A 26,564-nucleotide genomic window follows, 5' to 3' on the forward strand; every position below is an offset into this window, starting at 1 on the left:
ACAGTTACCATTAGCATTCCTTAATGCTAGTAGTAATTTTGATATACCTGTGACATGGTTTGAAAGGCATACAGGTCTTTGTTCAACACAGTAGCTAGTTCAGTTGCTATTTTTGCTTTTTCAAGTGCTCACTGACAGAAATGGTCATCGAATTCAGAATGTTAGTTTTTCACTAAAAGGAAGAGCTGAGATAGGCTGAGAAGTTATGCCTTTTGATGTGCATGTTTGTTATCTTCGAGTCAAAGGTCAACCTGTGAAATGTTTTCTATCTGACATTGAAAACTTGATAGCTAATATCTGTGGATTTTTATTTTTCAGAACTGGGCCAAGGAAAAAGTTATTGGAACAGACTTCGTTTTTTAGATACTTGTGAATTCATTATGGAACTGTTTTCAAAATCATTCTTCTGTAAATACTTCTTTCTACCTGTGCTTGAACTTACACACGATCCAGTGGCAAATGTGAGGTATGAAGAATATGTAGCAGTGTACAGGAAAAAAAGCTTTAAATAATATATTAAGAAATATTGTTAGAGGTTTTATGACTTTTTTAAATAATGGGACTTGAATAAAAAAGTAAAGAGCCTTCAGGATGATCAGTATTAAAGGTGTAGGGAAGTATGGGAATGGTGTTAGAAAACCACAGAAGCAGGTCAGTCTGAGTGTTTGGGGACTGATCAAAAACCTTAGGGTTTGGGAGTGAAGGGAACAATGAGGCAGAGGAGCCAGCAATAGATGAAAAGAGTCATGGGTGTAGGGGAGAATATAACTTCAGTCTCCATTATTTTCCATGCATTTCACTGTCACTACATGTAAAGTGAAACACTCAAGGAATTCCTTCAGTGGTGTGAGCTTAACAAGTTATAACAGGTTTTACCTTATGTAAAAGTGTATCTACTTCATCTAATAATAATGCACAGATTTACATAAGCAGAATTTGCACATACATGTGTGTGTTCAGTAAGCTTCACTGCATACTGTGTACTACCGAGTGAACTGTTTAAATAGACACTCTTTTAGTAACTGCCACATCTCAACTCAGCAGGATCCCAAAAACTAAGCCATTTTTTGCATATAGCTTAACATTCATGTCTCATGTCATTAAGTTATTGAAACAATAAACTAAATTTGTATATAATCTGAAGTAGCTTAGTGCTTTTAACAAATATTTTAATTAAAAGCTCTATTGATACAATATTAAAATTTAATAGCAACTTGAACCAACTTGCAATCCCTTAGCTGGCATTAAAATTCATTTTTTCATAAGTATTTTCTGGATTGTTCTCTAACTCCTTTTACAAAAGGAATGCACTGTCTTCAGTGGAGTGAAGTTTAGAGGTTAGATATAGTTGTTAGCTGATGGTTTTAAAACAAACTTAGGGAGATATTATTCTGGCTTTCTACAGTGTGGTGTAAATCTGTAGTGAGAAATGGTGAAAGTTAAAATGGAAGGTATAAAAATGGTAATATGAATTCATATGAAAAATTTTTTTGAATGTTTATAATCACAAAGTTACCATCTCTGGCACAGGAATGTTTCTGATCAGAAGGCAGTGGACTCTGAGAACAACAGAGCATACTGCCATTTATATTTCTTGTACCAGCTCCCTCAGTACCCTCAGATGGATTCCGAATGGTCCCATAGACTTGTGTGTGTCTAAGTGGTGTAGCAGGTCACTGGCCATTTCCCTTTGGATTATGGGGACTTCATTCTGCTTCCCATTCCTGTCTTCCAGCTTAGGGGGTTGAGTTCCCCAAGGACAATTTCAGTCCTCAGTACAAGACAGTCATAGTTAAATTCACCTAAGTACTTTATGCCATACAGATTGAAAGGAGGCAAAGCTGAGCTTTGCAGGGGCACTCTAGTGATAAAAATGTATCCACAGTGTCTGTGAGCAGCAAGATATTAAGTTTGAAGTTTCTCTTCTTTGTTATTTTATATGAATAATTTTTCTCTCTGAATTAACTGCATTTAAAATTGCTTCCTCAGTCAGTAGAGCAGCTTACAGCTTCTTACCCACAGTGTCCACCCCTTCCATTGCCTTGAGGACTGCTTTTTGGGCCTTTTTCTAGGCTGATTAAACTCACTAAGTCATCAGAAAACTCTTCAGTTTTTCTACCCTCTCCCTCAAGTAAGTTAGTCTCCTGTTAGGTTAGTCAGTTGAGTGTTGGACTGACTGAGCTGATGAAAGGTCCAGTCAGTAGCAGAGCCAGGACAAGCAGAGGCAACTTCTAGATAGAAACAGAAAGATAAGGTAGTGGAAAGAAGGGCTATCTCTTCTTAGGACCCAGTAAATAGTTAAATCCTTTTAATCTTTCCAATACATCTTCATTCTTGCAGTTGTATGGAATTGCAGTAACATGATTTTTGGTGCAACTCCTTTGTCACAATGGACCAGATTTGCAGGATATTTAGATAACGGATTAAGTTAGGTCTGTAGAAATCCAGAGGAAATTTAGGGAATCCAGAGGTCTGCTTATTTTTCCAGATTAAAAAAAAAACAAACCAAAGACATGTTTATGGACTTCAAGATAGAGGACTGTAGTCCTGGTCTATGGCGAAGTTTTTGAAAATGTTACAGTATGTCTGGAAACAACACATAAACAACAATCACTTCTGAAAAATAAGAGCTATTACCTTAATTATTTTGTGTCAAGTGTTAGGATGCAATACATTGAGAAATTGATAATGTTTATTAAACATCTGCATTAAAAAGAAAATATTTGCCTTTTTTTTTTTTTTTTTTTGGTAGAATGAAGCTATGCTATTTGTTGCCAAAAGTTAAATCTACTCTGAAGATTCCCACTGATAAACATTTACTTCAGCAGTTGGAATTATGTATAAGGAAACTTTTGTGTCAAGAGAAAGACAAAGATGTCTTGACCATTGTGAAACGAGTAAGCATTTTTCTTTTTCAGCAGTGTTTTGTCTTTAGGGTAATCATTAAAAGTTAGGATGACTAAAGTTATGCTCTTTGTTGATTTTTTTAACGTAAGAACAGGAGATTAAAAAATTTCACTGTCTATGATGAAATTTTGAACAATTAAAAAGAAGATGTAGTATAGTACCTTCTGTGAAATTTAGTAGCATTGATGTTTCCTTGGTTACTTATATTGCAGTTATTTTCTAGTAACTGAGATTCAGTATTTTGGCTCAATGACCATTTATGAAAAAATAGCAGATGACTAGAGACAGGATTAAATGTTGATCCTAGTAAAACTGATCGGGTCTTTGAGATAGTGATATCTTGTTAATCTGTGTTATACAATATACAGATAAAGCATTGCAGAATTTTGAAACGTTACAAATGCCTTTGTAATGTGAATATTCAAAAAAAGTTCATCTTTAGGGAATGCTCATACATTCAAATTTAGAAACCATGAAGTGAAATAGCTAAAGTAGGTGGCTTCCTTACAGGGCCAATCTGCAGCAGAGGTTGGATGAACACCTGCATGGAGCCTTCTGAGTTATTCACAGATTCCTGAGTTGTTCTTTTTCAGTCTAGGTTCCTAAGCTTGTGCTCTAGCCATTCTTGCTTCAGTGCTTGAGTGTATTTTGAGTTCCATGTAGATATTCTATGATTTTATTCATTTTGAGTCTCAGCAGGGCTCTGAGAATACTCTCTGACAGTTTTTAACTGCATTGTAGCACAACAATAAAAGCATAGGCTTCAAGTATTTAAGAAGTATTTTTTCCTTAAAAGCATGGCATGCTCTTGAGTAATAATAAATAATGTTTTAATTTTCTTTATAGACAGTGTTAGAATTGGACAGAATGGAGATCTCTGTAGATGCTGTAAGTATTTACTAACTTTAATAGTTACCGACTACTTTAAATTTCCATTTTCATGTAGTGATTTTTTATTTTTATTGATTTTATTTTGAAGTTTCAGAAAAGATTTTACGAAAATGATTTATTGGATCAAGAAAAAGAGAGACAAGAGCATCTCCTTTTGGAAATGGTATATTTTATCAGTACACTGTCATTTTTTTAACAGATCGTAGCTAAATATTAATGAAGCAATAATTTTAAGGTAGGGAAAAGGGATATTAAGGAGAGACCTGTTAGTTTCATAATCTGTGTGTGGTTTCATTTTACACTTTACAATAAGGTTAAGTCCTTCAAAGTAACAAATAACATCCTTTTCTAACATCCTTTTCTTTACTGGCTTAATTCTGCTTATCAATTAGAAAGGCAAACTGAAGTTTCTTGAAAAATACCATGCATAACATAATAAACTGATTACTGGAACACCTCAGAATTCACATACAGCTTCCCTAGGCAAAGAAATTAATGTCATAACTTCTTTTGTCCCAAGGAGGCTGAAGGAGGCTCAGTCTGTTACAGGCTTTGTTGTTAGCCAGAAAAAGAAGAAAAACAAAAGCTGCAGTAGGCACTTCATCACATAGCTTACATCTTCACCACGTACTACATTTTCACAGAGCCAAGATTAGATTACTGCAGTGCTCTGTGTCTTCCGTTCTGCTGCCTCCTCTCCAGCCCGAGGTGGGAGAAGCTAAGAAGCTGATAGGATTTAGAAGATCCTGAATTTCCTTAACACGATTCCTTTGACTTGTAATGTATGAACTTCTCTATAGAGAACCAGAACAGATTCAAGACTGTCCAAACAATTTAATTGTTTCCTACGTTTGTGGTCCACTTTGATTTCAGTAGGTCCTGCAGGTCTTCTCTTGGACAGCTGATTTGCTCAGTATAAATACACCTGATTTATGTCCTTCCTGCCACCTCCCATTATCATGAGCAAGCAGTTCAACTTTGTTCTCAGGACCTGCACACACATTCAAAGTCTTGAACTTAGCTTTAACATTCTTCAAGTGGATACAATGAATGCTTTTATAGTGAAGGCATTTGGGACAGTGGAAAATAGCCTCTGGTGTGCTCTGTGTTACTGCGTATTGTATGATAACATTGATTTTTACACTGTTTCTACAGCTACACTTTAGAATTCTTGTGATATAGTCCATTGATAGGGGCAAACCTTCTGTATCACAAAGACCTCAGGCATTGTTTGTGACAGGCATGCTTTTGGGGAACCTGAGGTGTACACAGGAAATTGGGACATGTTGCAATCCCGAACAGATGAAGAGCCATTCAGCCTACTTAAATGTATCTGACTGCTAAAGCTTTAATACTGAATATGTTAATAAGTTTCCTTAATTTTAGTAGACTTTGTAGAAACTGTATTCCAGAAACCTTGACCGTAATTAATTACCTCTTCCTTTTTTTTTTAACTTGGGTAGTAATTAGAGTGACATGAAAAAAAAAATAGAGTAGAACAAATATGGTTCACTTAACAGTTTTTATTTATGAAGATGGTACAGAAAATAAGCTAATATTATATAATTTTTTTAAGTTGGAGTGATATCTGTTCACCAAATAGAAGATACTTTAAGGCTACCCAATGTTACAGAAAGGCAAATAAATTCCGTGACCGTGAACAATTTTACGTAACTGATTTTGTTTTGCATAAAGATTTACAAACTGTAGATGTTAATTTGAGACCTTTATAATATTTGAGCATGTGACACACCTTAGCATTTGAGAAAAACATTTTCATTGAATTGTATTTCATTTAATTAAAAATATTGCCAGTTCTGTTTTCAGAGTATTTGTGTAACAGAAAATTTTTACATTGCCAGCTGAAAATTTCTGTATCTTTTTAAATATAAAAAACCCCAAAGGCCAGGCATTATTTTAATAATAAGTTATAGATTTGAACTTCAACTCTGAGCTTTTTTCAGAGTGTGATTTTTATGAGCTATTTTGCCTGATTTCTTTCTGTATTGTTTAACTGGTTCTCTGGATATTCACTAGGGGTTGTACTACTAGTAGGAGAGAGTAAAAATGAACCATTATCTGAGTGATTTGGAAGCAATCCCTTGTCGAAACACAATTTATTTACTTTTTCCTGAGTAATATTTAAGAAAATTATTCATTTTTTTAGGAACAATTAGAAAAAGAGAAGCAGCAAACTGAAGGAAGATCTACAAATATTAATGATAAAATGTTTGAAAAGAAGCGTAAGTTTGTTTATTTGTGTATATATTGTTTGTGCATGCCTTACTCTTCTCCAAAGGTAGTAGCGAAAAGAACAGAAAAGAGACGCTTTACACCGTGAATAGAGCTTAGGAAAGTGGCAATAAAATTTGCTTCTATATATTTCTAAAGTTATTAATGAAAACTAGCATCATTATATATTATATATAATAGTATACATATATAATAATATAATAATATAATAATATAGATATTATTTTGGCTTTATTAGTAAAATACATTGCAATTTAAATTCTCTGTTATTTTTTATTTTGGCATGTAATGTAAATACTCTTCTGTGGTATTTCTGAAGTGTTAGTAGCCCTGGGTTAGATATTTACTACTGTTTGCCCCAGGACTGTGATATGTTATGTCCTCTCTTTTATATAAATCTAAGTTTTAAGAGAGAAGCAATTATACCGGACTTTTTTTCGTAGGTAGAGACAGTAAAGCATCATCAATGTTGGCAAAAAGTATCAATCTCTCTGTTCCTGGAAGCTCTTCTGGTACATCAGCAGGTAAGAACTGTTTTAAAAACTCTCCTAGAATGCTTTGGTCTCTCTCCACTGTTGACCACTGTGGACCAAAGTTTCATCTACTATACAAAGGAAAACATTCCACTCCTAGAAGTGAATGTGTTTTCTGTGGTTTTTAGGTTCTTTTTTTATTCTTTAGTATATAAATAGTGACCCAAGGTTTGGTTTTTTTTCACTATTAAAGTATTTAAACCATTTCTTCAGCTACCATGGGTTGACAGAAAACTATATTTAAAAGTGTTCTTAATTATTGAGGAAATGCAATGGTATTGATATTAAAAAATGTTTGCTCTTTATAATTTTAGGCAAAGAAGAAAAAAAATCCAAGTTGGTTCGAAGCCAGTCTTTCAGTACTCAAGCACTTCATCCAAAATACAGCAACATAGACAAGTGTCCTAAGTATCTTTATTATCTTCATTGCTTACCTCATAGGCAACTGTGTACTAATAGACAGCTGTTATGAATCTATGCAAGTAATGATGTGCTCACTGAATTGTGATCTAAATTTTTACCTTTCTCTTTAATTGATTGACTGAGGGAAGAAATACCATCTAAGGCATGCTGAAGCCTAAAAACTTTTAAGTTAATATATGTCACCTTCTCTCATGTATTAAAAATAATTTTTGATATGAACTGCTAAATCTAATTTTGTACATTATTGAAGAGATTTCAGCATAACTTTCTCATTTAATTTTTTCATACAAACTCAGAAATAACATCCAAGATTATTAAACAGCAGTATGATACAAGTGAGAGGAGCACTTTCTGAAATAAGCAATTTGGTTTTGTTTTGTTTGCTTTTTAAGTAAAAGTTCTGCTACAGGATATACATCTTCAGTATCAGGAATGGGAAAGAGTTGTATGTTATCCTTTAGTGGTAAGTAGGTTATTATGTTATGTTTTACTTTAGTTTTTTGTGTGGATGTTGAATATGTCAGCTCCATTAAACAGGCATGTTGTAAAACGTCATTCTACTAAAGACAGCAGCATATAGATATCCAGTACACTTGAACATTTAAGTGCTAGTGTAGTTAGTCTGTTTTTTCAGGCTCTTCTTTTTTTTTTAAAAAATTTGCTTAAAGTTGCATTTAAAAGTAGTAAAAATAAAATGAGTTTGTCATGACCCAATTGGAATTTTGGATACCATAAAAAGGTTGGATTTGCAGTTTTCTCCCACCTTTTTTACATAAGGAAAAGGAGTATTATGTATAACTTCTACTGAATTAAGAAAGAGAAATTGCTGTTTGCAGTTCTTTCCACTAGATGTTGAAGAGTTTGGATGATTAAAGATAAGACTGAAATGAATGACTTCCTAGAGGAACCTTTCTTTCCGTTCACTACTAATGGCCACTGGACAATTAAATTATATTAAATAGCTACATTTTAAGCAGCTAAAGATTGGCCAAATAAATCCTGCTATTTTCATACATTAAATGTATTAATATTTTCTTTAAAAATGTGTATTCTCATTATTTATTGTTTTTATCATAAAAATACTTGAAGAAATGTTAAGTTGAAACCATTCCCTTAAAATTTTGGATTAGTACCATAGGAAATATGCCACTATTGCCACCGGAAAAACAGCTCATTCTGTTTACTCTGTGTTTATTTTTTTCAGCCAAAATTCTTTGTCTAAGCTGCAACTCTTTATTTCAGATGATTCATTCCGGACTCATTCTACTGGCAGTAGTGGGAATGCTGCCTTCCTTTCTAGTTCTTCTTCTCGCAACTTATTTAACTCAGCTGACCAAAAGAACAATGGAAATAAGGAGAGTCAGTCCCGAAGGATGAGCATGTAAGTGGTTGATGAGAGGTTAAACCAAACTTACAGGGAACATTTTCAAAGGCTCCATTTTCAAAGGAGCCATGTAAAATTCAGCCTATATTTAAGATACTGCTGCACACAGATTTTGAAACACTAAAATAGCAGTGTAGAAATGTGATGTATGCAATTATAAGTGTTTCTAAGATGGCATTACCTTCTAATTAGTCTTTCACATTGTTTTCTCTTGCACGTTTGCATTCAGCTGCTAGATTCTGGGGAGGGTAGAATGGGACAAAGTGAAGGTTAGTGCCTTTGATATATAATAATTACAGTCACAGTGATTTAGCTGCCTGTAAATGGAGAAATAGAATATAAGTATTTTTAGACTACTTAATTTTTCATCGTCCTTCTTTTTATGTGCTTATATAGTTTATGTATCATTATGTAACAATTTAATGATGAATCTTGAGACTTACAATGAACTGGTACTGTTACTTGTTATTAATACCTTCTTTGCCTTACCTTAGCCATTTAGATAAATCAAAAATTCAGTGCTAAGCATCTGCCTTAGCTCTTTAAACATCAGCCTAAACTGTTCAACATTTTGCAAGAACAAAATCAAGAATGTATTTGTTTGCTCGTATGATAAAACTGTAAGTCTTAGAAAATCAGTGTGACACATACTCAAATCTCCATTATATTACTGGCAGGAAATTCCCTGCAGATTTCTTTTACACTATAACTTTTAGGTCTAAATTACTGCCATTGGACTAGCTGTAATTTTGGGTGCTCAAATTGAGACTTTTCTTGGCTAGCAGAGATTTTCATTCGTAGCCAAAGCAGAATGGAGAAGGGAAATGAGCCAGCTGTAGCAAGAAAGCAAGGCTGTTTAGAAAAGTGGATCTGTGTAGTAGAAGCCAAGGTAGGAAAGAGGAAACACCTTACACTGGTTTGCCGGATATAAAGAGGAAAAAATAGTGTTGTCTCTTGAATGGTCTTTTCTGGTGAGTTAAGTATCAGTATGAATATATTTTTCCACTTCAGTATTTTCAGATTCCTTTAAAAAACAAACCAAAAAACGTCCCCCCCACTTTCCTCACAATTTTAAGTTAATAGAATTTGTAAATTATAAAATAAAGCACTCAAAAGTTGAACAAACACGAAAAGAAATTCTCTGAACAGCATTCATTTATCTACTTGTATACTTGAATTTTTCTGCTGGAGTTTTACCATCTTCACTGTACAAGATAATTTTTTTCTGGAATGAAGTCAAGCTTGTGTAGTGATCTATTGTTTTTAAAATTGCATTTTCTTGGTAGAAGAGGTTGGAAGGTAAGTAGTGAATGAAGATGGACTGTTTGTGTTAAGTGGTTTCACAGTAATTTGTCGTTAAGATGCAAAATCACAGTGCCCTCTGTCTCTGTCTTTGCCAGTGTCTAATGCTTTCTCCTTAATAATACCCGCAGTACTTCAAACTTTTTATAGGTGATCATTAGGTGGTCACTTATTTCAGAGTGCATCGTTTCAAACTCAACTATTAGATTAGTAGACATGCTGACATTTTCAGATATCTATAAAGTAAATGGGACATGTACCTTGAGAATGTAAAATGTCATAGAGTGCTACGTAGTTTCAAAAATTAGGTGTGCTCAAAACCTCGTTTTCCTTCACTATATACCTTGGTTCCCTTGCTTTAAAACCAGAAAATAAGTTCAAATATGATCTTTTTTTTAGCAATCATTGTAGGAATTTCAATTACTCATGTCTCACAAGGGTTTGGGGAAAATAAATGGATTAATATTCACAAAGCAGTTAGAAGCAAAGGTTAGTTAGACATTTTTTACATAACATAAAACTTTGCCATATTTCTAAGGTTTTTATATCTGTCACTTAAAATAAAACTGATACCTTTTGCTTGAATACAAAGGGACAGAAAAAGGCTCACACAGAGCAGTTTGCACCTTTGTCTTCAGGCAGGAGAGTGAAATGTAAGAGACTCACCCAGCTTCAAGTCTCAACCTACCATTCCCACATGAATACCTTAACAGCAGAGTATTTAAAAGTTTGTATCTGATCAAATGCAATGATCTGGATGCTTTCTCTGGTTCAGAAGGTCCCTAAACTGCATGGTGTCAGAAGCCAATAGGATATACTAGGGGAAGAAAAACATTTTTGGAGAAAGAAGAAGAGGCTTAGGATGGCGTACATTTAGTTCTGAATAAGAGTTTTTGTATTCTGTGTTCTTGAGGGAAAACACATCTCTCAAGTTGATATAATGTCTGCTGTGCTGTAGATTCATTTTCTCTTTTGTAATCTGGCCCAATACTTAATTATTTTCATAAGAAAGTGGAGCAGCTCTATAAGGAGGAATTAAGAGATACAGATAAAGGAATGTTGGGCGGTAAATGCATTCATTTGCATAACCTCATTAATCACAGATATGTTTGAGTGTACCTTTTATCTTTCTTTTATTCAGAAAGTCAGTCCTGGTGCCAAATATACACAAAATAAATAAACCCAAACATGCTGGTTTCAAGGAAACATTATTTTCTAAGTTGAAAGATGGAAAAAATTGATATCCAAGTATATAAGCAGTTGACAGAAATGATTCTGAGAGAAGAATTTGAAAATTGTACAATGAGAAGTACAATAGAATAGGTGCTCATGAATGAGTGTCACCTTCAGTGGACTCACTAAGGCAGAAAACTTGTGAGAAAATAATAATTGAGTATATAGTTAGACTATATCGTCATGTAAATTTACATATGTGCTGATTAAACTTTGCACTGACCATCTCATCTTAATTCTGGCAAGTCCTAGCTTTCAGTTTGCTGGCTCTACAACTTGAATAAGATAACTTCTAATATGTTACTTTTTCTAAGTAATTAGGTGTGTTATGTGGGCTGTAACATGTTGTTTAATAATTAAAATACAATCAGATATAATGAACGATTCTTAGTTCAAAGTGATATGTTTGGACAACATATTGTCTAATTGCTTAAGCATAATATTTTCCATAAAATTGCTCTACTGAATATTGGCAAATGTTCACTTTTGACAATACAATGCAGTTTGCAGGGATGAAGAATTTCTGATTTCATATATGATGATGCTCCAGGAATTTTTCAAAACTCAAAGTGACTTTGATGGAGAACTGAGTTCTTCGCTTACCATACTCATGAATTCAAACATGTGGTTTGTTCCATTTCAAATATGTGAAAATAATGTAGATGCAAGGAAAAAAAAGTCAGTAAATCATGTTCCAGTGCTCACAAGACAAGAAAGTGACCATTTGCATTGTTGTAATTTGCTAGACCTTAGGTAATCCTAAAACAATAGAAAATGCAAGAATTATGCTTCAGATGCACCTGTGTAACTTAATGGTGGAATCACAAAAGAGATCAATATCTGCTTTAAGTACCTTATGGAATAGGAAAAAATCACAAGGAGCACTGGTTGAGTATTTCGTCCCACAAGTGATCTTATTTCAATCACTTTGCAGAGCAGACGTGCTTTTCTGACTTTAGCTTGAAGAGTTGCCAGTTAGATCATGAATCATCCTAGTGCAGACATTGATGTGATTCATGAACACTGCGTTCTGTCAAGTAGTCCAATCCTGTATCATTGTGCTGTGAAGCTTTATTATATTATTTTGAATGTTTTCAGCTTAGGATAGATAAAATCTGTTTAGCTTGAGTTTACATTGCTGTAATATGACTGATTTCAATATCCAGTTTTTTAAAACTATTTAGAAACTTTATAGATTAATAAATAAAAATATCCACCTTATAGACAGCACTTAAGAATCATGCATCTTGCCTACAGACATACAGATATTGCCTGATATTATTTCCCTTTCAGTTAAAACTTTCTTCAAGAATGAGTGATACAGGTTTTCCATCCTCTAAAAAGTGGGAGTAGTCTATTGTTGCATAGAAATTAATTTTTAATAATAAATTGATATCAGTATTTTATAAGATGTCCACAGCTGAACCTTTAGACATCCAATTTGGTGCATGACCATATTATAGCAATGATATGTGTAAGTATTTTATATACTGTCTTTCATCCAGTCATATAATTGCTTAGGAAGTTGAGCACAAAATGAAATAGTTCTGCCACTGATCTCCAACACTTTGAGTTGGTTACTTACAGCTTCTAATCATGTTTTCATGCTGATGTTTAAGATGCTAGGAGTTCTGAGGTCCAGTGGGAATGGCATATGTTTTGCATCACATTTTTATGATGAAACTGGTAGGTATCCTGACACTGATATATTATCATAAAATATATGCAGTTTTTAAATATTCAGCAGTTTTAAAAGGGTGAAACAGAACAATATATTGTGTTATATGTAAATGATACTGTAAAATATTGATGCAAATTAATATTTCCACAGAGTTCTAAAAATTAAGCCCCATTGTTTGAAATATTTCTGACCAATACAAACAGTTTTTAATTGACATAGCCACGACTCTGTGAAGCTGAAAACCAGTACATTTAAAGATTAAAAAATTAAGGCATGAAAAATCCAGAAACTACCCAGATGACATTGTGGTCAACAGATGACCTAGAAATCACACAGTAATGAGCTCTAAGTTCCTCTCTCCTCCCCATCTTCACTTTCCCCAGATTTTATCGTGGGTTGGGCTGGAGACCTCTGGCACTTTTTGTAGCCATGAGCAGACTGCTTGTAATAGCTTAGCCATCTCGGACGGATCTCTGCGGGACCTTCTGTAGACAACTTAATGGAGAACTTCACCCTTGTTGTGAAGAATGCCCTCAGAGTGTGTCCATTTGGCTTTTTTAGTGGGTGCAGTAGAGCAACTAGTAATTTTTAAAGCACAGCAGCTTATAATTATGTTAAAATGTTGCGCACAATAACAGTTTGTTATGTTATTTAATAATATAGCAACAACAAATTATGTATGTTTCTTCTTTTGTATGAAGAAAAAACAGAAAATCAAACTCCTAGATCATCTGACAGAAAAAAGAGGGAACCAGAAACTGGTGGAAGCAACATTCTGGTGAGATAAGTTGGGAGCAGCAGATGGGACTTTCTAATGCCTGGAATGAATACAATACATCCTGCGATGTTAAAACTCTTAAATAAATCTTTTAAATAAAATTCCAAGCTGCAAAATATGTCCAGATAAACAATGTAATGGTTGCAGAATTGTAAAATGATATGGAATATAACTTCAGCTATGTACTCTTTACTGCTGTAGCTAAAGAGAAGGTTTTGTTTTCTTCTATTATGCCTTTGTAGTTCAAATTCTTAGATTTAGAATGCACATACCCATTATTTAATTGGCTTATCTACAATTTTAGCAACTCTTAGCACCCATGTTTTATGCAAGTAATAGAAAGAATTGTTATGAATATGAAAAAATAATCCCACATTTTAAAGAATCTGATTTAAGACCAAAGTCCAGAGCCATTGATCAGTCTATTAAAAAAACCATAAACCTTAGAAGCATTGTGCTGTGAATTTGGAGCTAATGCTTTTCCAAGTACTCAGTTCATAAAAATTCTGTATAAGTTTCAAAGCAATCTAAAAGCAAATGTCTCCAGATGATGTAAAAAAAAAGTTTTATTTCATAAGTTTTGTTGTATAAATACTTGTTTTGATTTTTAGTATTTCAGATTGTATTTTCACTTGAATAATTTATAGTAATGAATCCAGTTTTTAATCAGCTGTAATTGCAAGCTGTCATGGTTCAGTGATGTCATCTGCATTTGTTTGTACTAATGCTAATGTTTCTATCAAAATTTCTCTGTGGAAAAACATGCAATCCTATTTTAAAAAGTGCTATTTATGCCAATACTTGAGAGAGAGCCTATGAAGCTATTGTCAGCTTCTCTATTCCAAAATCGAAGCAGCATTACTATATTGATATCAGAAATATGTGGTTTTTAAAATTTATTGGTGTATGATAAAGATGATCTGATCTGTGTATGCATATGCGCGTGTGGTTACTTTTTATAATGTAAAAACATGAACAATGATTTACTCAAAATAAAACCTAGGACAATGCTGTACATGCATGTTCTTGAAAAAAAGTTCTCAGGGCATCTTTTATAATTAAAATAAATAAAAGCATTTACCCACAGAGGGTATTTATTTAACATGGTAATAATGCTGGATGTATGCTGTCTTGTGTGGAGTAGAAAATGTGCCTTTGGATTTGGCAGTATTTCAGTCTCTGAATTCTTAAGCTTCTTACAGCACAGTTGGATTTTACCTGTATTCTGACTTAAGTCACAGACATTGTCTAGGTTCTGTGGAAACACTCAAATTTTCAGTTTGTTCTGCAGCCTGGTGTAGGATCTTGTAAATGACAGATTTCTTTAAAAGCTTCTGCAAGTATTACGATGTTTAACGTTTATAGATATATCCATCTATATCTGTATGGATATAGATACACAGATGACCTGTGCTGGCTTCTCCTGGGTTCTGCTTTTGTCTCATTGATGAAAACAGATACTCCCAGCTCCCCATGGACAACTAACTCATTGTGCCAGCTACAACTGCTCACCCATGGGCCACAGGAGACTGCTCAATCTGTTCTTAGTCTGACTTTTGCTAGGGACCAAACTGAGACCAGCAGTAGCCAGCTGCAGAACAGGACACAAAACTGTGTTTGCCCTTTCAATGGCTTTACTAGAGCAATGCAAAACAACCAGTAAGTTCAGAAATAAATCTAAGCTCTTTTTCCCCTTAAAAGCATGTAATGCGTTCTGTATACAGTCTGTCTTTTTGTTTCATATTGGCTGTCATTTGTTTGTAATTTTTAACTGATTAATTTATTTAATACTGATAACACATGCTCCACTCAATAACCCTATTATGTAATAAATTCTTGCTATGTAATCTTTAAATGCTCTATTTAGACATTTTTTGGACTAGGCATCTTCCTTGTGGAATACCTTTGGTGTCTTGTGCATACTTTCATCAGTCCTTCACAATACAGACCTTCATCCAAGCAGTCCTTTTTGGGGCCTCTCACTTCTAGGTTAGTTCTGTTAAACGGCACCAATGCTTTTGAACCCTTCAAAGCATTGGTTTTACCTGCTGATCACCTGTAGGTCCAGAATAACAGCTGAAGGTCAACTTTACAGTGTAATTGGTTGGTTCTCATATTCACCAGCAGCAGGAAGGAGTGATTCTTCTTCTGGGTACATTCATACTGCCTTGTGGAGTTAGGTTAGATGTACCTTCGCAGTCCAGTCAGATACCAGAGCCTGCCTCTTAAGTCCTTTTGTGAATGTCTTACCCCAGTGTCTGGGCTGTTGTGGGCAGACATCTAATGGTAACTGAGGTGATTTTTTGAGATTTGCCATCTTTATCCTCTAATTTTTCTTTTGTATCTTCTCTTGTGGATGCATCTGTCTATGTGTGTTTACTGATAAGATGTCTTGGCTCTGTGCCAAATGATTTTGAACACTCTTCTGCTCCCTTTTTGGCACCTCTTTTGTGAAGGTTGTATGAGCAAGCAGAATAAGGCTTAGATCTGTTAGTTATATAAAGCTAGAAGAAGATTTTTGTGTTGTTCCATACTTTATATATAGGACTCTGCTAATTAAAATTTACTGAATATTAAGATTTTGCAGTTCTGTTGAAATCACTGCTCTACTTGAATAAAGGGAATTGTGTTTAGATCATGGAAATATTTTTCTGTAACATTTTGGCAACATATTTTGGACTCTGGGATGAACTCCATGAATAGATTTATTCCAATTTTATGGAGGTATGTTTTTTTCCTACCGAAGTCGGTCATAGTTCAGTCATAAAGTCCTGTTACATAGCTCACCCTGGTATCTAGATGATATTACAGGCAGAAATTCTGGTTTTAGGAGAGGCCCAGCTTGGTGTTATGAAATAGTACATGCCAGATTTTCCACATTCAGAATATCTGTTATTTTTCTGAATTATTTTGTTTTTAATACAGGGAATATTTTCAAAGCAGGCACATCATGTACTCTGAGAGAATGAGGTGATTTAATACTCTGCATAAACACTTTAAGAGGTCACACTCACAGACAATGTAGTAGACTTCATGATAGACTCAGTGCCATTTCTTCAGTTATAAAGATCTCTAGAGAGAGGCTATAAATTCTGTATTAGGGCTTGATATTGCTTCTGTTTTTGTAAGTGGCAAAAGTATGCTAACATTGAAGTCACTAGGCTCTTAAGTCTCTGCAACAGAGGATAACATTGAAGAAACTGCAGTGTTTGAGAATATTTTGGCATATGAATCTGGGGTTTTATTCAGACATCACTAAAATACTGATTTTTGAGAGTTCAGTTCTGTGGTTTTGGTTTGTTTTTTTTTTTTAATTTCAGATAGATTTTAAAAGTCACATTTTTGCCACTTTGAGACTTAGTGAATTTAGCTTGTTACTTGGCATTAATAATTACTAGGATGACCTGCTGCTAGCTGGAGAGACAAAACAGGTTTTCACATTTCATATTTCAATGTCTTTTTATTCTAATAGAAATTAATAAGATAAAAGTAATGCCTCTTACGTACCAAAGAATAGACACTGTTACCTTTATTCACATTTTTGTTGGATCAACCACCCTGCCAATGAACAGTAATGTTTTAAAAGTTTCTTCAAAAATCATAAAAAGGAACGGTCGGTCCACTTTGATGACAGGAGGCACCGTGAATGCAATTATTTCTGACCCACTGCCTGCTGCGGCCTCAGTTCCTTCTTCATCCACTTCAATTACTGCCTTTTGGACAACCTGAAGTACAAGGTAGAAATAAAATATGTGACAGAAATAAATATTAACATGAAGAATATTTTTCCAAGTGAGGCATTCAGTTGAAGTAGGCTTCTGTTAAGGATTAAAAATGTGAGTGGGTCAGTGCAATCTAACTCTGCTAGACTGGTAGACCCATGCGCTGTCTACTTCAGCAGCAAAGATATTAGTGCAGCCACCATGCCCACAATACTCACATTGTGGATGTGAGTTCAGGAGTCATTGTGCTTTTCCACGCTTCTGAGCATAGACTTCACTTAGAGATTGGGGTTTTTGTTGCATGAAGCAACCATTGCATTTGTGTAGTGCTCCTCTTTGACACCTAACTGTGCAAGGGAGAGTTTCTCAAAAATAGGGAGTGTTTTCAGCAGTCACAAACACTGGCTGGGTATGTCATCCACAGCTGATTTTGTGAGAGCTTAGGGAAATGGATCAATCTTGGCTTTTTTTCCCTGTATATTTCTAATTTGTTCATTTGGTAGCGCAGATTAAATATGTGCAGCAATGAGATACAATGCTGGCTTGGTTTGAGGACCTTCCACTGAAATTGCAGCCTGGCAGAATCTGATTCTTTTCCATTTTGTTCTTTCAGCCTGCATATACTTTTGAGTGCTTCCTCTATGTTTGGTGAACTGCCTGGTCAGCTAGTGGATTTCCAACTCCCATATTCCTAATTCTAGGAATTACTTATGAGACAGTTAAAGGACTTCACCAGTGTTGAGCTCTCTGCTAAACATTCTTAAATAATGAATTTGGCTTTCATGATTCACAGGGACAGGATGCTCCTTTGGCACTTTGCAGCTGATGCACATATTGCTTCTAATACCAGTTAGCAGCTACTCTTAAAGTGTGATTTTTTTCATAACACAATAGAGTTGACTGCTGAGAATCAGTACAAAAGTTATATGATCACAAGGAAGTGTGGGAAAGTGCTGCAGATTGCCATTGTATTTCCCAACAGTGAAATAGTTTATAACAAACTGAAAATCACTGCAATTTTCATCCATTAAGTATTTATTCTTAGGATGTTCCCAGAAGGGTTGCTTTGTTAAGCCAGCACAATTTTGAAAACCTGTAGGTCGGGCATTAGAGTTTTTGAAACTTATATAGAGGTGTTTATTTTACCACCCTATTAACTGGCCAGTCCCAAAGGCTTCTACAAGGATTTGGTGTAGGGAGACTTGTAAGAGCAGCATCTGGATACTGCTTTCTCATAGGATACAAATACCTCAAGGAAGGATGCAAAGAAGATGGAGCCAGGGTCTTCACCTTACATAAGTTTATAAAGCTATGTTTTCAAATCCTGTGTCAGATTAGTATCATTTGGGTCTTGTTTTCCTCAACTATTTATAAATTCATCTTGTTTCAGAAATTTTGTTACTTCTACTCTAATGTAATTTGTATTTAGCATTAATTGCATTTCATCTTGTTCCACACACTCCATTCTGAAGGTACAAGTTTCTCTGTGTAGTATGTCTTTTATCTCCTTTCTTTGATCATGCCTTTTAATTTTCTATCATCAGCAAGTTGTCTTTTCTATAGACTAGCTGTTTCTTTTTCATAAGGCATCTCTTGTCACACAGACCTGATCTTTCTTGATATTGATGTGATTGTCAAGTCCTCTGTCTTCCATTTCTTCTGCTTCTCATTCTGCCTCTGTTTTCTAACAATCTATTGAAATTCATCTTTGCTCTCCCTTAAGTAGTGGTACTAAGTAGCTCCTCCTCCTTTCTTTCCTTGGGGCTGTGTTCTGTCTTTTTGGCCATTCACTGTTCTTGCATTTGCCTGTTTAAAGATCTTTAAAAGTTCCAGCATATGAAGTGGAACATCTGTTTGGTTGGAGTACAACTATGTTGTGCCAGTGCTTTGCTGTGAGATTCTGGTTTTAATTTTCCATGGTATGCAGAAGAATAGGCAGGACTGCTTTGATTTCTCTTTCTCACTGTTACCTTTTTGTGATTTTATTATTTGAACTTTATCTAAAGTTCTTTATTTTTTGAGAATTATACCTGTCTCTGGACTGTGTATGATGAGTTCCCTCTGGGTTTCCTTCTGTGCTCTGGCTTTTACCATTTGACTGTAATTTACAATGTCTTTCTTGTTCACAGTTTTTGTGCAGTTGTGCTCCTTCTCTGTCAACCATATTCCTCTTGAGGCAGAGCTCTTCTCCTGGGATGGATTAGCTTTGGGAGGTGTTGAGCATTTGTGAGATATAACTGTCCCTTACTTCTATACACCTCATACTTGAAGTGAGATCCATACTGAATAAGGTGTGTAGATTGCAGATGAGGTACTTTGGTATTAGTGTCCCTATAAATGTGTATGACAGTCTCTTGGCTGGGCCATTTATCTACTATTACAATCCAAATAGCAAGAATTTTGGAAGGCTTACCTGTGAAACTGCTGCATATTCTTGATCTGTGAGATGACTAAGATCTGCTGTACGTGTAAAGAGATTTTTAATTCCAAGAGCATGAAGCAATTTTTTCATCTTGTATTTTTGCTGTAGTTTGAACTTTGGAACTGAAATATCCACTGTTCTGTTAAAAAAAAAATTCATTGCAAACTTGGACTATGCAGTAGAACACTTGGCTGCTGAAATGCACACTACTCAGGAATTAAGCTTTATACAGAGAAAGAAGGGACAGACACTGAAGAGTCTCTGCTGGCATTTAGTTTGGCAGAAAAGCGTCTCTGACCTGTTAACTGCCAGTGATCCAAGAAATCATTTCCTTCTCTGTATAAAATACTTCCAGTGGCACTTAAAAGTGCCCTGATACCAGGATGACACACTTATTTATTGACTAGTGAAAATAATTGTCGCTTCAGGAATTACATTCCACAGGAATAATTAGGGTTTACATTTTCATATTCAAATTTACCAGTCACTCTGGATTTCCCCTGATAAGAAATGTGTAATAAATGTGCTGCATGTTTAGATTTATTGTGGACTTTGCCTGTCAGTGCTATATTTAAGGAGAGAGAATACCCAAGGAAGAATATGGAAAGACTACATTGACTATGCCCTCAGAAAGACAGACACTTCTGAGATGAGTCAAAGATTTGTCCTCCCAGAGTAGAAACTTTCATGTGACACTTGGGCTGTGGACAGGCCATTAAAGAACCTCTCCTCTGTAGATACCTAACGCCACAGAGATGCTAACATGTGAAAAGGCTTAGGAAGACCAGCTAATCTTTGTTGAGCTTTGTTGCTTTGCTGCAATAGGCATCAAAGACATTAGGGCCCATGGGTGTCAAAGCAGTACCTGATTTTCATGTTTCCAAGCCAGGATTCCACAAGCTCTGTAGACAAATGGTCTTCAAGTGAAATGTAGTCTCCCCCTTTTTCTGGGATAACAATCAGCATGTGGGCATTCCCTCTGTAAGGTATCTTTATCACAGTGCATCTTAAGTTCTCATCAAAAGTTGAATTAATTTTATCTGACTTGAACATCATGGGTACCTGTACACTTCTGTATTTATTTATGTGGAAAGTCTCCATTTCTGTGAATTTGGAATTAAATGGATAGACCCACTTGCCTGAGGAAAGAAAGAAATTAAATCATTATTTGCATTTAGATTTTTTTAGAAAAATGTTCAGAAAAGCTTAAAAAACCTATAGGATATTTTCTGTATCTAGTTGAAGTGGCTGTCAGTCGTATCTGGGAAAAGTGGATGACAATTTCAGTACATGAAATTATTAATAGAATTTTTTTACATCAGAAAAAGGAAAAGGAAGTAATCCACAAACTCCTTCATTTGCACAGAAAGAAGGGAAATATTTTTCTAAGGTTGGTTAGTTTCCACTCAGGTTCAGAATTGATACTTTCTTTGTTTATTAAATGCCTGGTGAGCATCTGACCTTTATTGACATGTAACCTTCTCTGAAATTCTCTACCAGCTCTTCAATATCCTGTATGTAATTTAATTATACAGTCCTTTGGATGGGGATTCAGTAATGCACTGATCTCTCCACAGAATGGTTGTGCCCATCACAGCTATTTCTTTCCCTCCCCTCATAGGTAGTATAATGGGGTAGCTGGGTTCCTCTGGGGAAAGGGATTCTTGATGGAAATAGAAAAATTATTTTTGTTTCAATGATTTTGTGTACTATGTAAAATTAGTCCATAATTTTATGCCTGGTATCCAGCATTCAAGAGTATTGTGATCAAGGCTTTTTCATTTTGGTGGATGAATGAAAATTAAACATGCTTTTGAGTCATAGAGATCATTTGGGGATGCACTGAGGTAAGGGGTTTTTTTCGGTTTGAGACTTTTGTATGGAAGAAAGCATAGAATTGTGGTTCCCTATCATAAAAAATAATTTCCTATTAAATAAACCTAAAGGAATGAAGTAAATCTAGATAGAGACACAGAGAAACAGGACATCTGAATTTATTTAAGCTCCTCTTAATGTAGCTGAAGTTAGAGTTTTGATTCTTCTAATAAATAATAATTTTCCAATATAAAACCAGCTATTACCTTTAAAGACAATGTAGTCCACAAGTAGCAATTTATTATGGCGGTCAAGCTCTTCAAAAAGATCTGGGATTTTTCCTTTGGTCCTCTTGTAAATGTTTTGATTTATGAGAAGTTTTGCCTGAGTAAAGTTTTCAAAGTCCACTCTCAGGAATTCCATATCAAAGTACTGCTTAGATAAATTCAGGAAAGACTCCTTGAGTCTGAAGTCCTTTTGGATAAAAGAAAGAGTACCTTGCATGAGGAGAAGTTCTTGATTCATTGTGAGTTTATCTGTCAGTTGTTTAAACAAAGCTGGTAAATGTTGGTGATCCATGCTGTCCTTCAAAGCATGGAGGTTTAGACCTTTTACTATTTGTCTGTATGTTTCCCCTTTGGCTGCCAGCATATAAACAGTCATGAGAGCTGATACAGAAAGGGGAGAGATGATCACATTGTTATCATGTGTCATTGCAATTTTTCTGTAGAGGTTAAATCCAAAATTTGCAGTCTTTTCAGTGAAGTTGTAAAGAGTGAAGTCTTCAAGACCTTGGTCTTCAGATGGCTTAGAGATATTTTTGTGAGGATACCACTCTTCAGAAATACTGACATTTTTACTTCTTTCCAAGAAATTATTGTCTTTTTCCTCCTTTGAAATGTTAGGTTTGATGCCAGCCTTGATGAATTCAACACATATTTCACTTAAGAGGAGTAGGTAAATTCCGTTTTTCATGTTGACATCCAGTAATGAGCTCTTTTTTTTCTCTAGAAAAAAAGAAAGGCAACACAATGACTTTTCAGTTTGTTCTTCTCTTCACAAGGCAAAAGGTCATAGATGTAATGAAGTGGTCTTTCTGCTTGTTCAGGGTATATATTCTAAATCTAAGATCTCATTCCTGTCTGATAAGTCAAATTTGGATCAGTGAAAGAGAGGGGTTTCAAACACAATTAAATTAATCCAGAAAAGATATCATGATCTTCTGGTATTGGTGATTCATGTCAGGAGTAGTTCACTGATTTTCCATTGCTCACTTGTATTTTCTTTACAAAATGAAACCCAGATTTCAAGCACAATATGCAACTCAAAGATGAAAAATGGAAAATGAAAGATGAAAACTGAAAAGCTGTGTTGCAGCTTTCGTCCTGGGAAATTGATGTCATCTGTAAGCACAAGAATTCTAGGCAGCATGTGGTGGAAACAATATGCTTGGCCTTCATAATTTCATTTCACTTTTCCTCCTGCTTTAGTTTGTTTATCACTCCATTCAGATTGTTCTCCTGATCACATGCCATAGGATTCCCTGCTCTTTTCTACTTCTCTGTCCAGCAAATGCTGAAATAGGTCCACTGGTGCTGTTTCCTCCCTGAAAATAGCATGTTTCAATGTCAAATAGCAAAAGGATGAAGCAGTTGTTCTATGCTTAAAAATACAGTATTTTACACAAGTTTTGATTTCTGATAAAAGTTAATACAAAGTCTCTCATCTGACCAACGAAGCATTTGGAGAAAACTGGACACATCTTAGAGGAGACCTCAGGCAAACTTTAGCATCAGACATTAATGGTGTAAATTTGCACATGAAACACACTTTTCAAGCATGAAATGCAAATATGATTATCATCCATCTTTTCATTAAAGCAATATATGAATTCTTTCCCATACAGCAGTGTGGAATTACACCTTTTGGAAAAATTTTGAATGGCTGCAGTCTTTGGAGATGCATTTTCTCATTGTAAATTAAGCAGGATGTCCAAGATTACCAAGCCTGCACAGATTCCTTTTTTATAGCAGTGGCATGCAGAGAGATAAATGAGATGAAAAGATAAATTGTGTGGTCCATCTTTAAAGTAGTAAGTGATTAAATAGTCTAGAATCACATGACGCTGTAAACTACTCCTTTTAAGTTAAGGATCTGTACAGCAAATTATGGTCATTGTATAATTTGTGATTTGGCGTATGGGAAAACTGCTTTTATTCAATTTATTCAGAGTTCAGCTGAATTTCACAGTTGGCTAATTTAGGCTGTGGGAGTTAGTCCTGAAAAGGTATGTTGATGTGAGTACTGAGATATTCAGGTGCCAAGTCACAGGGTGCTTTTGGCAGTCAGGTGGTGTGCTATTTTCTTTTGAGATAATAGGTCACGTTCTGTACTTGGTGCAACACAGATGGGCTGTCATGACTTAATCGGGAGGCAGTGAAATCCTGAATGTTATGCCTCCTCTCGAGGCATAACATGGCAGACAGAGAACAGAGTAAAATATGCAGTGAATATTTAGTGAATATTTTTTTCTTTATTTTTCTTTCCCGTTAACTCCTGGTTTATTTTCAATGAGATTCTCAGTGTCTGGGTTTTGCAGGACTGGAATAGAGAAGAGAATGACTTCAGCTCCTGCCTTGCTGTTCAAATGGTGCATGTGATTTCTGGACAGTTGGGATACTCACTGTCCATTATGGACTGCAAGCAGTGCAGTTCAGAGCTATTGCAGTAACTTCTGGGCATTTCTGCTGTTTATGTAGTGACCCACTTCTGTGGGAAGTAACACAGGCACAGAGATCCTGTTCCTGCTGCAATGCTGTGCCTGCCCTGGCAGCAAAGAAGGAGGTTCTTTCCTCTGGGAGTCATCCCTACTTCAAAGAAGGATCTTTGGACATTGCCGAGTCAGCTCTAGCACAGAAGCAGGGATTGGAAAATATTGCTTTTGATCAAATTCAGTCACAGAGGAAGGGTTTTCTGCCACAAACCATCCCTCTAAAAGAGCATCAGGCCTAACTGCTCATTAGGCATTGCAGAGTGCCAGGACTTCCTCATCTTTCCTAGGCATAGTGCAATTCTGGTGCAACATCTGGCAGTGTTGCGTTTGGCAGGTGTCACTGTTGCGTCTCTCTGAGAGGTGGGGACAGTACTTGGTTCAAGTGGGCCACCAGCTCCTCCATGAGATGTAAAGGGACTGAATGGGGAAAGTGATGAGCTGCCTTCCAGAGGGCTCTGCCATCCCAACACAAATAGGTTTCAGACTGAAAGGACAGGGGAAATGTGGAAGCTCTTCTTTACAGGCACATCCCAGACCATTCAACACTCAAAAGATTGATAACAGCATACACAAATAGTAACATAAACAAATGCTACTTATTTGGGTGTAATGAACATCACAGGAATAAGAACTTTGCAGTTGCACTAAATATTCCCTGCAAATCTGAGATTGCAAAAATTTAAAGTTAACATTACAGCAGCTGTATCATTCACCTCTACTAACAGTTAGAAATAAAGCATGTCCTCTAGAACCAGGAAAAAACAGTTCTGGGAACAATAAGGTGGAATTTTTGAAGATTATAGACTCATATTTTTAGACCCAAGTAAAGCTTATTGCTTATTTTAGGTGACTCACTTTATGCATAGACAGTTCATTAATAAACTGTGTTAGAACAAAGTGAACATTATTTCCATTTTAAGAAATACTTGTTTCTAGTAGTATCAGTATTAAAGAAGTTTACTTGTGCAAATGCCTTTTTCTTCTGAAGACATTAGAGGATTTAAAACTGCACATCTAGAGGCTCACTGGTAAATATGTAAAATTGCATATATATATATATATATATGTATGAAAAATATAATAATCCTTCCCTTTACAATCTAAATGCTTCATATAAATCTTGTCTTACCTGTTAGGTAGCTCCTCTGTTACTTTTCTCAATCAGCTGTGTTTAAAAATGAGAAGAAGTTGTCTGTCCCATATAGAAGTTTTTGAACAAATATTTGCCCTTCCAAAGAGTGATAATCTGGTTTTGTCTGTTATAAATTAACTGCTTTATAAACACTGAATTTTGTTCCCATGAATGGCATAATGAGGGAAGGTTATATTCCAGTAAATATATTCTGTTTTTCACAAGAAACGAGAAAACAAGAAACTCTTTGCATCTAGCCCTTTGTCACCCTGTCAGGATGTGGCCCCACAGATCCAGTTGTCCATGAGAATTATATTACAGGCAGGCTCTGAGCTACTCAGTGGTGGAAGCAGTATCCAATCCTGCTTTAAATACCTCCTTACATAAAAGGCTATGTCACAATTCACTGAGGCAGGGGAAGCACAAGGGAGGGAGATTGGGAGGGAGGGAGAAGGTACAGAACGTTTGTAGGGGTGTTACCAGCTTCCTTGCCCTGCCATTTGGCCGTGCTTTTGGAGGAGAGGCCAGGGCTCCACTCCCTCTTTCAAGAGCATGCCAGCTATTTGGTGACGTATCAGTATGCCAACATTAACCAGCTGAGAAGCGCTGAGGGATGTTTCTCTTATAAAATACAAGGTGGGGGAAGCTGGTATTCCCACAAAAGTTATACAGAGCTATGGGAGGTACGGATAAACTTTTTGAATTTTCAGTTGGTCTTGCTTGGAGAGGTTTGACAGGCTGATTTTGGCTGTTCAGCGTTATTATTTGGGTTAGACACATTCTTTAGGGCAGTTTATTCAGCAGTTTCTGTAGCATGGTGTGAAGTAAGGTAACACACAGTTATCCCTGAAATTCCAGGCAGTGGAAGGACTGTAGGTAAATTTATTTCCAAAGTCGAGAACACTAGACTTAAAAGAAGATTCTCCTAACAGTGCTCCAAACAGTGGGCATGAGAAAGACACGCCCCCTGTTCTTCTCAGAGCTTTTATAATTTCTGTGCCCCCCTCTGCGGGAAGCCTTCGACATGTCTGTGGACTTATCTTTTTCTCATGCCAGGGAGTGTTTCTCTGGAATGCAGGAGGAGAAAACATCTGAAACTCTCTCTGGGGAAAGATGCCTCTCCTAGGCAGGAAAGCTTTCTTACGCGAAACAAGCTCTGATATCTTCACCATAATTCTTCCAGAAGGTCATCTACCCTTATACATGAGCATGATCTAAACTCTTCACTATTTTGATCAGTGGCCTAATTCCAAATAGAACATATACATGAAACTCCTTATCTTCCCCTCATGCTCCTAAATTAGTTTTGAAAATA

At 35.6% G+C, this 26,564-nt stretch overlaps 2 protein-coding genes across 5 annotated transcripts in view; one reads left to right on the forward strand and one right to left on the reverse strand.

Annotated features, from left to right (window-relative positions):
- PPP4R4 (protein phosphatase 4 regulatory subunit 4) overlaps positions 1-15,240 on the forward strand; it is a 67,436-nt gene extending 52,196 nt beyond the window's left edge. For 3 of the 4 annotated variants that reach the window (XM_064659044.1, XM_064659046.1, XM_064659047.1), the window contains 10 exons: positions 319-466; positions 2,753-2,897; positions 3,754-3,795; positions 3,887-3,961; positions 5,966-6,041; positions 6,495-6,575; positions 6,899-6,992; positions 7,400-7,470; positions 8,250-8,388; positions 13,309-15,240. In XM_064659044.1, coding sequence (XP_064515114.1) covers positions 319-466; positions 2,753-2,897; positions 3,754-3,795; positions 3,887-3,961; positions 5,966-6,041; positions 6,495-6,575; positions 6,899-6,992; positions 7,400-7,470; positions 8,250-8,388; positions 13,309-13,333 — 896 coding nt within the window. In that variant the 3' untranslated portion in view covers positions 13,334-15,240. The remainder of the gene's footprint in view (positions 1-318; positions 467-2,752; positions 2,898-3,753; positions 3,796-3,886; positions 3,962-5,965; positions 6,042-6,494; positions 6,576-6,898; positions 6,993-7,399; positions 7,471-8,249; positions 8,389-13,308) is intronic. The other variant, XM_064659045.1, reaches the window with a different exon arrangement.
- A 957-nt stretch (positions 15,241-16,197) lies between these two features.
- SERPINA10 (serpin family A member 10) lies at positions 16,198-25,383 on the reverse strand. The gene is made up of 5 exons (XM_064659049.1): positions 25,247-25,383; positions 21,611-22,351; positions 20,395-20,668; positions 19,521-19,668; positions 16,198-17,110 (listed from the first exon to the last, which is right to left on the reverse strand). The coding sequence occupies exons 2-5, from the start codon at positions 22,317-22,319 to the stop codon at positions 16,919-16,921; spliced, it is 1,323 nt and encodes a 440-aa protein (XP_064515119.1). The 5' UTR covers positions 22,320-22,351; positions 25,247-25,383; the 3' UTR covers positions 16,198-16,918.
- Positions 25,384-26,564: the final 1,181 nt, after the last annotated feature.

This window comes from Pseudopipra pipra, chromosome 6, assembly GCF_036250125.1.
Source record: "Pseudopipra pipra isolate bDixPip1 chromosome 6, bDixPip1.hap1, whole genome shotgun sequence".
Taxonomy (NCBI): Eukaryota; Metazoa; Chordata; class Aves; order Passeriformes; family Pipridae; genus Pseudopipra; species Pseudopipra pipra.